Source organism: Pseudochaenichthys georgianus, chromosome 20 (genome assembly GCF_902827115.2).
Source record: "Pseudochaenichthys georgianus chromosome 20, fPseGeo1.2, whole genome shotgun sequence".
Lineage (NCBI taxonomy): Eukaryota > Metazoa > Chordata > Actinopteri > Perciformes > Channichthyidae > Pseudochaenichthys > Pseudochaenichthys georgianus.
Genome location: NC_047522.1, coordinates 16,162,161 through 16,174,876, shown reverse-complemented (window position 1 = coordinate 16,174,876; position 12,716 = coordinate 16,162,161). Strand labels below are relative to the sequence as shown.

Sequence of the window (12,716 nt, the reverse complement as noted above, 5' to 3'; positions counted from 1 at the left end):
TGCATGCTTTTTTTCTGCTCCCGTAGCTAATGAATAGAGTACTTTCTAATGTGTGCGGATTCTATCCTTTCTTTCCCTTCTGTTTTTATCTCACCTCTCCTTTACTATTCGTGTGTTTGATTTGATCATCCCATCTCCATACCACCTCTCCACTGAAACACTTCTTTCCTCTTCTGTAACTCTTCCATTTCACCTCTCATCGCATCACTGTGTATGGTTGGTCGGGTCTCTTCCCTGCTCTACTCTCCTCCTCCTCCTCCTCCTCCTCCTCCTCCTCCTTCCCTTCCTTTCTTGGTGAAGGAGCATATGCGCTTGGAGCGAGAGGAGGCAAACCGCCTGCTAGAAGAGGAGACTGAGGTGAGACACTCCTCATCGGCAGCTCTGCAGACAGCCTTCCTGGAAGTCTGATCAGAAATACCACAGCACTACTGCCACAGATTTTAACATGTTATTTCTAATGGAAAACCAAGAGAAAATAATCTCTATGTCCTTAAAAAAGTAACACATTAAAATTGAGAAAGTTATATCGAGAGTACTCTAACTTGCTGGTAGATGTTACTATGATTGACAAGGCAGCTGGTTGTTGATGCTAGACGAGAGAATTCAATAAAACTAGCATAAAGGCCATGTATATTACCCTCTAATAACTCCTACAGGTACACATGTTTTTTGTATTTAATATAGATCCAATAGCAGCGACAGTGCCCATTAGGTTTAGGGACTGACTAAATTGGGAAGAAAAGTTTTTTTTTTTTGTAACTAAATATTTGACCCACCTAGTGTGGATCTGTTATACCTGCGTCTTGTGTACTGTAACTGCCAGGGAAAGAAATCTGCCCCAAGCCCATCCGTTCCTACTTTGTTTACCCTACAAATATAAAATCTTGAGTTGTCATAAACTATTATTTCTTTGCTGAACAATTTTCTAAAATAGTCACTTGTGTAATAAACTTCAGCCCACCCCCTCTCTTACATTTGATGACTGTTTATTTCTCTTCAGAACATGGGCACTGGACCTTTGAAACTTGACTACAAAACCCTGGCGGCTCTGCCCACCACCAGTCTGCAGAAGCTCAACAGGGTAAGTCTCCCCTCATGTTGTAATGTCTCCAAACATCGGTCCAACATACACAGGTTTTACACTAACTGTTAGGAACCCTATTGAGCTCTGTTGGAAATGGCCTTCAAGGCTCAGAATAGACCCCTCGGAGGAATCCTGCAGGGTTTTTTACACCCACGTAACGGAGTGACCTAGAGCCGCCTAGATACCTCCCCAGGAGCGGGAATGTGCAAAACCCCATGACAACATTACTGACAGTGCTCCGAGGTCAAAACCATACAACTTATCACGTCAGAAGGATGCAAACGAGTCCGACATCAATGCAGAAGATCAAATAGGAGCAAACTGGACTGAAGAAATGTCATGAAGATCAAGGACTGATTAAGGAGTTTGAAAAAACAATGTGAAGACCAGGAATCAAGACCCAGACAAAAGAAAGTATCAACAGATTGAGATGGACCTGAAAGGAAGTATGACCAAAGTGTAAGGACGTGTAAGAGGTGGCGACATGGGGGGGGAAGGGGACAGCTGCCCCCTCTCAGCCAGCCTATCCTCTGCGATATTTTAAACCTTGTCTGGCTCTGTATTGGACGGAGTCTCTTGGGTGGGTGGAGTGCTAGACAGTGAGGTCGGGGACCCTCACAGAGGGACTGACAAGTGTTTCAGTTGGAGTTACCAAAGCCATCAGAGAAGTAAGTGTGAGTGGACATACTGCGCTGTCCTGTTCCCATCCTAACGTGAGTATAGACATGTTCAACCGGCGAGAGTTGGCTGTTTTTAGGTTAATGCTTTCCTTCTGTCTTCTTTCTTCCTGTGTTTTTGTGATCCAGTTTGTGTGTGGTGAGAATGGAAGATTGTATGACTGACTCGGTTTAAGACATGCTTAGAATTCTTTGAAACCTGATCACCAAAAGCATAAGAACGCTTTTTTCCTTACCTACTCCTAGATACTATTCGTTATCCTCCCAACTGGTTAAGGGGTTAGGGATTGTTGTATCTTTATTGCCATTTAAGTCACATAACTTTAAATAGAACGCTATCAGGATTTTATCAGCTCTGGCCTGTAAGATTGTCCAGGAGAACTTCAAGCACATCTCATCTGCAGCTGTTAATGCTCGCCAAGATTTGCTGCTCCAGCGCACGTGGTACTGCTCACGCTGTGTCACAGTTAGCCTTCATTACTGCCGGCAAGTTGTGACCAAAGGCTTAACAAGAGTTGGTTCTGGTTGAGAAGTGGTTTAGGAATTTGAATAAAGCCAAAGTGGGTTTTTACTTTTAAGTTTACCGTGACTTTTATTGGAAGTGAGGGGTCAGGCATGATGTGCTGCAGAGCTGGCTTTTGTAGACATGAAGAGTCAAGACTGAATTGAATGTAGTAATATACATTCATTTTGAAAGGAACTTTTGGTTTATTGACAATATTGTAATTATATTTAAACAAAAAAAACAATATTGTATAATCCCTTACAAGAATGTTAATGTTGGATTTATTTCCGTCATTGTTGTTGATGTTTACAGTCTACCAACGTTCATCGAGAGAAATGAACATTCAGGCATTCAATGACTGACATTATGAAATAGGTATCCAAAAAAAAGAGAGGAATCTAGAAAATTACGATATACTTTATTGTCCCTGTAAGGACATTTGATAATTGAATCATTCAAATAAAACAATGAGTTTTTCTAGACGCAGATGAGATGAAAACTACTGGTAAAAACAGTTTTCTATTTAAAAATAAATGGATGTTCATGTACTCGGCTATCAATATACTGTAGTACAGTGTGGAGGTAAAGGGTTCAGTTCCTGGTTCCCAGCATGGCAGGCTCTCCTCTCTGAAACCCAGCTGTCCCTCGCAGTCTGAGTCGGAGCCAAAAGGGCACTCATTCACATTCCATCCCACTGACCCTCATCACACCACAGACTCTTATAGTCAGCATGTAGGGAGCCACATTACAATGCTCACAATGCGCGTTGTATTTTTAGCGCGGCTATTTTGATTGTCAGCAGATATGTCAAGGTCACACCTGATAAATCAAAGTTATCTTGAAGCTTTTTAGAAGACATTTTGGTCGTTCATGAAAACATGAAACTTCTTTGGTTATGGTATCAGGTTTCTTTACAGGGGTTAGGTTAAACATTTCATACTTTTTCCCTTCAACGATGTCACCCGTCCTCTACGTTCAATACAGTAGGAGTACAGTAGGAGTTGAAGGTGTGCTGGAGCCTGACTGTCCCTCTGATCAGATACTATGGTTATTAAAGGCAAAGGCTAAGAGGCTGTCCTCCAGTGGCATTCAGCAGCAGTTAACAAGTCCTGAAAGACGAGTAATTTATGATCTAGGCTTCAGGGAAGAGTTAGTGGGGTGACTAACTCTTTAAGTAGCTACAGACTTGTTTGTCTATTATTTTTAGAAGGACGTCATGAGGCAGGGGAATTACTCTTCTTCTCTTATGCCAGATTTGATTTGGTAGTTTTGTTATAGGTTCTATATTTTGTGTTGCCAAATCTGTTCTTGTTTTGCTGTATTTGTTCAAAGTTTGGTTGACAATGGGTTAATTCATTAGGGTACAACACACGTCCCTTAGTAGATCTTTTTTAATTACCATTTCCTCCCAACTGCTCTTAAAGGAGTACTCTAGTTTTATTACAAGCTGCGTCTGGTTTCAGTAAGTTTGGTTAACGGTTAGAAAAACATTGTACTCTACTTGTACTTTATGGAAAGAAGTCAAACTAAATAAAAATCACATCAGCAGATCAGACGGTACAATAACAACAGTGTGTTTTTAACATCCATTATAGTTTACAGGCTAGCTTCCTGTTTTATCTTTGACCTACTGTCCTGATGCACACATTTCCTGTTCAAGAACAGATTAACGTGGGCAGACATTATATCACACAGGTTTCGCCTTCAAATAACATTTTAATATTGGTGAAAATCAGTATTTAAGTTTGTTCTCCTGTTGTAGCAACGTCATAAAAGATAAATGGCCAAACCTAAATGAAAATAAGATACAAATTGTACGGTTTATCATTTAATATGTTTGTAGGAACTCGCTTTTTTCCGTTTCTCCTCTATATTGTTTTTCTATATTTAAACCAATTTTTCTTTAAATCCTTCTAGCGGTAATAACCTTTGTGTGTTTCTGAGTGAGTGCAGTTTTCCTTTCAATCCTTCTGTCAGTGTGACGTTACTGTCCTCCCTCTCTGCTCCTGTCCAGTTCTCTCCCTCTGTCAGTCTGACTGCTCCCATGGAGGCTCCCCTGCAGGCCCAGTACGGAGCTCCTTTAGAGCCCCTGGGCTTCGGCTTAGGCAACCCCACAAATCCCCTGGAGCACACGGACCCCGAGTCCTTCTCCAGCCTGAACATGGAACATCTCCATGAATCTCAGTTCTCCCCCAATGGGACCTCCATTACTGACAGTGCTGGCTCATCAACAACCATTAACTCATCGACATTTGCACCAGAAGAAGAAGGAGAAGAGGAGAACCTGGTGGACTCTCAGCCCATCTGCTTCAAAGAGAACCCTTTCTTGGTGGCCAATCGCAAAGGAAAGGGCCGTCCTCCTGGACAACAGATCCTGTCGGGACCCCCGGTGGGCTACGGGAAGCAGGGCCAGTTGAAGCCCTGGCTGTTCAGCAAGGCAAGCCGCCTGCCTGAGTGTGGTTTGGAGGCAGCATGGTGTGTTCCTGCGCACTGTTTGTGGTGTGGCTCACTCGTGTCCCTTGAAACGGATCAAACTGTTCCAACAACATTTGTGGAACTTTTTTAAAAGCTGTGTCAATTAAACCCAAAGGAATACCCTTTGCTGTTTTTTGGTTGGCATGTGTCCGAAGTACAATTTTGTGAGCAAAAAACGATAGGAGGGATGTAGAATTGTAACAATCCTTTAGATTTGGGCTATTGTTGGAAAAAAAGGAGTTTAATCAATACTTCCATTATGACAATAAATCAAATGCCATTTATCGGGCCAACAATATCAGTTATTGCATGATTGCATACATCTTCTAGGGCGCTGAGAAATGGAAATGTACATCTAAAACGGTTTTGGCCCCAATGGATATAATAAATCCCTACACTTTGGTTTATACTGTTAGCTTTACTGATTCATTGCAGAGGGGGATTACTGTGCCAGCTGAACTGGTGCATGTTTTGCTGCGAGCCCTGAGCTGGTGGCATCTCGTCAGGTATTTGGGCACATTGTCGGCGCATAGTCCGGACCGGCTGGAATGTGTGTCCCAGCAGCTGCCAGGGAGGTCATGAGTCACAGAGGAACTGATCTGCAAGCTGCACAGAAAAGTGCATGTTTATCAGCAACAGCTTACGGCTGATTTGACTTTAAGAGCACTTCTCTACAGGACTAACCAGTGAACCTTGTATTCCTTTACTACTCTGTTTGTCTGAGTGAGAGCAGTTACTAAGTCTATGTCTGTTTGATCTTTGCTCTTCCAGGCGCCTCCTTCTGACTTCAACAGGACGGAGAGCCCAATCAGAGACGCCCCCTACTCCCCCACCATCCAACCGGTGAGCAGCATGCACACCCAGCCCTCCTCCACCATCCTCCTGCCATATTTTCCTTTATTTGATCCTTTTCCATGAGTCATTGTTACCCCTATAGAAGAAGCATTTCCCAGTTGACCGTATTGACCTGTCCTTCCACTCGTAGCCCAGCCACCACTCCTCCAGCAGCTCCCTGTGTGGAGGCAGGGAGACCCGCTTTGTAAGTGGGTCTCGTGGCCCTCTCTGCTCTGGCCTTGATTGTTAAACCTTTTTTTTAGCACATGCGTCAGCTGTTAGAAAAACAACTAGTTTGGCTATCGTGTCTGCTACTGCCCTTCCGGAAAAGCATGTGACTCCTCCTCCTCCAGCTTCATAGGAAAATAAGACACTGTTCTTTTTTATTTTAACAGTAGAATAAATACTATACTTAAGGTAAACCCTGCCTGTGTTGCATTGTCTGATAGTGTCTATATTTGGCCTGGCATCTTCCAATAGTGAACATTTGGTAACTATCTGTTAGGACTCAAGTATATTTTCAAATGTTCTTTTACAGGCAAACCTTCATTACACTTCAACTCCAACTGCTATCGAGAACTCTCCATCTTCAGTGAGTTTGAAGTGTATTGTAGAGATAGATCATCACACCAGTTTACAAATATATTAATATAATCTCATTTAATACAACTTGTTTATAGGTACCCTTTGTTTGTGTATTTAGTTTTCTATTCATTTTAAACTGTTACAATATTAGAATCTCAAAGAGCTCCAACCCAAAAGCAAAAATAGAGAAGTTTTTATTTCTTATGCTACACAAATGTTTTCCATCTAATAGTACCTTTCTGCTGGGACCCTTGGAGCCTGTAATCCTCTGTATTAAAATAAAACAATACTTGAGATTGTAAAGATAAAAAAGAAAGAAGTGATAAAGACAAGAAAAACACCATGTTAAAACAATCCATTGGTAAATTAGGCTCTGTTTCATATTCAGCATAGGTTCCATTCATTTTGATTTGTCATTCATCTTAAAGTTTGGTTTAAGTGAAAGTGTTATTTAATATTTGTACAAGCAAATGTTTCATTTGAGTCTATATTGACTTCAGTGATCCCTCTTAAATATCATTTGTTTTCTCTCTCCAGACACGACCGGGTGCCATCCAGCCAGTGGGGCGCATGCGGCAGAGCCCCTCCCCTGGCACACCGGAGGGCCACAGTCCTAACCCCTTCCAGCATGGCCCCTCCCCCTTCAACTCCCAGACCTCTGTAAGGCCCCTCACCACCACATAATGCTGTGTTCTCTCCACTCTCAGCTCTGTGCCTCTGACTGCACACCGCTCATAAACACCAGAATGATTTTGTTTCCAAAGAAGCTAGAACCAAAGAAAGGGTGACCTAAATGAATAAGTCTGTGCAGGATAGATAAGTCTGTGCAGGTGCAGACCTCCTACACCTGAGAATCAGAGCACCCAGCTCACCTCTGAGCTCCTGAATCGTTTCTCATAATAACTGCTCTCTCAAATGTTATTTCTAGCTTTGGCAAGCAGCACAGCTGGATCGGTAAATAATGAAGGAGCTACGATTTCATCTCATATCTTCCTGTTTGTTTCATAAAGGTTCTCATACAAATAAGTCTGTCATGGCTCTGGATTTTCCAAGCCCTACTGTGTGTGTTGCTCTGGCATACTCCCCTCCTCTGTCTCATGAAACCAGCCGCCATGCTGTCACCTTTTCTCCTCCTCAGTCAGCTGGTTTTTTTCATAGTCTTCCCTCTCCTCCATGTCTCTGTCTGTCCGTCCTCCCCACCTCCTCTTCTTTTACCATATGAACCTTCCCCACCTTCCATGACTCCACCCAAACCTCCCCCTGCAGCCTCGCGCCCCCTCCCCCACCTCGCCCGACGAGTTCCCCATGAACGTGAAGCAGGCATACAAGGCGTTTGCCGCTGTGCCTCGCTCACTGGCAGTGCTGGAGCCCCCCCAGGTAGGCCGTGCTGCCCGGACTTCCCCCCCGGGTCAAAACCACAAAAAGCATGCTAATTGGTTGATCTCGCCCCCCCCGCCCCCTCCTGACTGGAGCAGTTTGTCCTGCACTGTGTCGGGGGGCCTGTGACGTACTGTGACGTGTGGAATGCGCTCATCGTGGGTTTTTGTACTCCAGTGCCATCATCTGTCATACTGGTGTCCAGTCTTCATCCATTCATCCATGTGTGGCTCGTGTACTAATATTCAACCCCCCCCCCCCCCCTTTCTGTATTTACAGTCTGCCTGCTCTGTATCTCCGTGTGTGTCCTCAGTCTGAGTTACCTTCACTTTACTAACATCCTGTTTTGCCCAACAGGACCAGTGTGGTGTCAGGAACAATTTCCACCCCAAGGAACCTTCTCCAGAGGTGAGTGAACACATCACACAAAAACAGTTTAAAAGAACAGCTGTCTGTGGTTCTATCATTAATTTCTTAACTGTATGAAATGGTGGAGCTTGTAATATATTCAAAGACAGTTGGAAGGATCAGGTTTGTAGACTTCGCGTTGTTTTTCAAGACCATTTGTAGGGTGTTTTTAAAAGTTTGTTTTCAGTTTCACCCAGTAGCAGAAACTAGGCTAGTGTAATGAAAATAATAAATAGGCAGCTGTGAGAAAAAAAGATCAAAGAATGTGTGGATCAGCTGAAGCCTCCTGTAGTTACTCAGCGTCACAGTGTGGTGACGACCTCTGTGGCCTTTTCAGCCTGAGTTGATGAACGAGGTGTTTGATGATGTCATAGACGGTCAGGAGGGGGCTGGTCTGAGCCGCCACGGCTCCCCCAGGCCCCTCCTCTCTCCTGACCGGCGGGAGTATCTGAGCCTGGCCGCAGTGCCTCGCCTCTCCAGGCCGTCCTGGGACCTGCAGGTACCCACTGCCCCCCCTGCTGCAGCCTGTTCTCTGTCCGGCTGTGCTTGGCTCCATCGGTGGTGGTGTCCCTGCTCTCAGACTGTGGGAGGCAGCCATGTTGTTTCAATGATGGGACTGCCAGTTAATTGATTGTAAATCGGCTCATGGTGCTGGGTTCTGTTTAATGGCTAATTTGTTTCCTTCTTCTTGGTCTATGATACTTTTTCCTCTGGCATCTATTGTGATATCCTCTTTGATGGCTGGGCAACAATGCTAATAGCAATACAATCATTAGCAGCAAACACTGGTCTTCATCTCGTTGTTCTATCTAAAGATTGAAGGTGCCATGACAACAGTATGTCCTTGATCTTTCTTTCAGAGTCCCTCTCCTGGTGGTCGGGGCAGCCCGGAGCAGCGCTCCTTCAGGGACAGACAGAAGTATTTTGAGATTGACGTGAAGCAGCAGACACCAGAAAAACCCAAACCTCGAGTGTCTCTTGTTGGAGAAGATGACCTTAAGAAAATGAGGGAAGAAGAAGGTTTGTTCCTACGGTTTCTCCTTGAACACTCCCTGCCAAAAACGAATGAACATAAGAAACCCGGCGAACCTGTCTTTGAAATGTACACTTCTGCGTCTCTTACAGAGAGGAAGTTTGAGCAGCGGGCGCGGGAGTACCTGATGGATGAAGACGAGGAGGACGAGGAGGAGGATCTGGCAAAGCAGATGGCGCAGATGAAGGCCACCGGCAAGGTGTTGCTGGACGGAGTGGAGTACAACGTGGAGCCAGTGTCCACCCCCACCCAGCACTGCCCTACCCCACCCTGCTACAACGTCACGCCGCCCAGCTACTGTGGCAGCTCAGGGTAGGAAGCGAAATATTATTATTTTTACGTTAGATGTGTTTATCTTTTCTTTAGCTAATGGTGTTTTTGTATGCAGGCCTTCTTCTGTTGATGGTAAAGGAGATTCTCAGAGGAACTCACTAGAGGACAGCTTCAGGGTGGAGCAGAGACCCAACTCCATGACTGGGTAATTACATCACACTCGACATGTTAAAAGGCCTCTTTGCTGCTGTCTTTGTCACGTTGTCCTCACGTCCTCTTGTGTGTCTCCAGTCTGATCCCAGCGTACACCGGGGACTCTGCGGCCCCCATCCGCACAGCCAAAGCAGAGCGGCGGCACCAGGAAAGGCTCCGTATGCAGAGCCCCGAGCTGTCTGTGGCCTCCGACAAGGACCTGTCCCCTGCTGAGAAACGAGCTCTGGAGGCCGAGAAGAGAGCCATGTGGAGGGCAGCACGGTAATTAGAACACATACAACACGTTCTGACTAACAACGTGTACCGGCTCATCAGGTCTTTGAACAGGCTTTATCTATTCTCACCAAAGTGACCAAGAGAAAAAATCCCAAATATTATGTTGATTATTAACAAAATGTATGAACCCTTACATTAGGGGTTATTTTGTAATGTTGTGAATCTAAGACTAAAACATCAAGCCCACGTCGTGTGTTGATGAAAGGGTTTGTGACCCCTTTGTCCCTGATTTCCTAATAAACTGTTTGTCAGTTTTTCTATGTGCAGTCAAACTAAACATAAGTCCACAGTTCATTCTGTCCTGTGTGTGGGTATTTATTAGGGTTTCCAGAAACTGAACATGATCAAAATCGATTATTCGGCAGCCCTGGCGAATAATAATCGATTGAGTTGTGATAGACCAACGTCTTTTTGCAGAGCTTGCATTTAACTTCCTTTGGACTTGTATGTTCGAAGTAGTTCCACAAGGAGGAACTCTTTTTACCTGCCGGCTGCCGCTTTGTTCATCTTTAGTCGCACGTGTGAGGGAGAGGGGGGGTGGGGGTGGGGTCGGTGTGTAGCGTGCTGCAGCAGCAGTCTGCTCTGCACGCAGGCTTCCTCCAAGTTTACAGTAAAACAAACTGGTGGTGTGACCAATGGCCATTTACAATTATTAATACTATTACTATTATTAGCATATATATATTTTGGTTGAAACTAAGCCAAAAAAAAAAGAAATACATAAATAATATATAAAAAATATATAAATAAAATCGATTTTTAAAAATAATATTCGATTATGGAGACTGTAACGAATATTCGAATAATCGCTGGCATCCCTAGTATTTCTTTTCTTTTCTAAAAATTGGTTATATATTATTCCTGGCCCTTCTAAATGTGTCAGTGTTTTACCCTCCATTCTTTGGTTTTCTTCTCTTTTCCTGTCTGTATGCCTTTCCTTCCTTCCTCATATTCCTCCTCCCTCCTGGTGCACCTCTATCCTCCCTCCTGTCTTCCCCCCCTCCCCCTGGCCCCCTGGGGCCCAGGCCCTGCGGCCTAGAGGATGATGTTAGGCAGTATGAGCAGGACCTGGCTAAGAGGCTCTACCAGGCCAGAGTGAGGGCGTCTCAGGGCCAGGACGAGGCCCCCCAGCCCCCCACCTCTTCCTCCTCCTCTGCAGCCTCCCAGCTCAGGTCTGCTCGTCGGCCACAGCCCCCAGGGCCAACCGCACGGCATCGTGGGGGTGTGCTGGGGTGCTTTGGGCTATTTTGCTAGAGGCCGAGTTAGGAGAGGTCCAAGCAAGCACTGGCAGAAGCAGTGACCGTGCTTCCTGTGGACTCTAGAAGCTTCTGCACGTCTTTGCTGTTTCCATCTCGAGGTCCCCCCCCTCTCTCCTTTGTTTCTCTGCTCCTCCCTGCAGCACTTTTAATTTGCACCTTGCTGTTCTCTTGATTTCTATTATTTATACTAACACACATCCCGCAGTCAGTTTGCAAGCTATGTGTGAGTAAAGGGTCGGCCTAGTCCTTTTCCTGGAATGCCTGCCTCTTTTTTGTGAAATTGAATTAAACTGGTTGTTTGTGACAGCAGACCAGGACAAGGAGCACCCGACATTAGTAGTGATCGGCCCCCACCTGTAGCGGTGTGTGCCTCTCTGTTTGTTTCCTTGTTTTCTGCTTCCATGTATCTGACGCTGGTTGTTCCTCCTGTAGGATGAAGTCTCTGGAACAGGATGCACTGAAAGCTCAGATGGTCATCGCCAAGTCTCGCGACGGAAAGAAGCGTGGGACACTCGACCAGCTGACGGAGTCGCCCTCGCCCGCCCCTACCCCCTCTCCCACACCTATGGAAGGTAAGAAGCTGCTGCTTGTGTGAACCACTGACTCACTTTTGTTTTAAAAAGAACTATAAATTAGGGATGTCCCGATCACCTTTTTTTGCTCCCGATCCGATTCCGATCATTTGATTTTGACAATCTGCCGATACCGATTTTTCCGATCCGATCTTTATGCAATGCATACTGCTACTATTAGACACTGCGCCCACTCTGTTGCCAGATTTGAGAGAAATAAGCAACCAGGTCTGAAAACAAGCCCAAAGAAAGCAACACATACATTATGTTGTGTAATTTTAAACCAAAACTAAGGCCTCAGGACGACTTTAAGACGTGAACATGGTCATTTTTGTTTTGTAACATTAAATAAAATACTAAAAATATTTTATATATAAAAAAAAAAAATCCCGATCTTTTTCTCCCGATTCCGATCTTTTGAAAATCACGTGATCGGCTCCGATCCCCTATCATGTGATCGGGACATCTCTAATATAAATAATCCTATCCCACTTCCCTACAAATAAGCTGTAAGGCTGTCTCACTTTTCATTTCATGTTTTCTTTTTACAGAGCTCAGTCCCCGAGGAGTCACCTCTCCGGGTCGGCTGGTAAGCACTCATCTTTTTTCATAATTTCTTTTAACAGGTTTATCAAAGTGAATATGTGTCCTTAGAGCGGACTTGCAGATATTGACTCAGCAGATATTTGAACCGAGCTGTAACAGTGAGTCTGCAGTTTAATTTAAGGAACTTTATTTGGGAATTGAAACGAATAAGATTGATTGTTTACAAGCTGGGAAAGGAGAGTAGATTTGCATCAAATTACATTTGCATTAATCCACCATCTTGCTCATTGTCATTCTAGCCAATCAGAGCTGAGAACACACAGCTCTCCCTTCATGTGCCACAGCTGGCTGTTTAAATCACCCATTAGCCTCTCTGCCTCCCCCTTTCTATTTCCTCATCCCTTTTCCTCTCCTCTGACATTTTCCTTCTCCTCTCTTCTTATACTTTGTCCTGCCTCCTCCTGTCCTTGTTCTCCTCTCCTCCCTCGACCTCTGCTCATTCCCGTTTGCTATCCTTCTAGTCCCTGTCGTCAAAGAAGTTTGACTACCGACAGTTTGCTGCCATTCCTTCTTCCAAACCCGTATACGACATCCAGGTA

The 12,716-nt window shown here is 44.7% G+C and overlaps 1 protein-coding gene across 6 annotated transcripts in view; it reads left to right on the top strand.

Annotated features, from left to right (window-relative positions):
- Positions 1-12,716, top strand: part of scrib (scribble planar cell polarity protein) — an 80,336-nt gene that overhangs the window by 62,013 nt on the left and 5,607 nt on the right. Inside the window, exons 29-45 of one of the 6 annotated variants that reach the window (XM_034108686.2) lie at positions 301-357; positions 1,001-1,081; positions 5,513-5,584; positions 5,727-5,780; positions 6,114-6,167; positions 6,698-6,820; positions 7,427-7,537; positions 7,895-7,945; positions 8,283-8,444; positions 8,806-8,965; positions 9,071-9,290; positions 9,367-9,456; positions 9,543-9,725; positions 10,766-10,912; positions 11,432-11,571; positions 12,123-12,160; positions 12,639-12,713. In XM_034108686.2, the coding sequence (XP_033964577.1) occupies positions 301-357; positions 1,001-1,081; positions 5,513-5,584; positions 5,727-5,780; positions 6,114-6,167; positions 6,698-6,820; positions 7,427-7,537; positions 7,895-7,945; positions 8,283-8,444; positions 8,806-8,965; positions 9,071-9,290; positions 9,367-9,456; positions 9,543-9,725; positions 10,766-10,912; positions 11,432-11,571; positions 12,123-12,160; positions 12,639-12,713 (1,818 nt within the window). The remainder of the gene's footprint in view (positions 1-300; positions 358-1,000; positions 1,082-5,512; positions 5,585-5,726; positions 5,781-6,113; positions 6,168-6,697; positions 6,821-7,426; positions 7,538-7,894; positions 7,946-8,282; positions 8,445-8,805; positions 8,966-9,070; positions 9,291-9,366; positions 9,457-9,542; positions 9,726-10,765; positions 10,913-11,431; positions 11,572-12,122; positions 12,161-12,638; positions 12,714-12,716) is intronic. The other 5 variants (XM_034108687.2, XM_034108690.1, XM_034108688.1 and 2 more) reach the window with 5 other exon arrangements.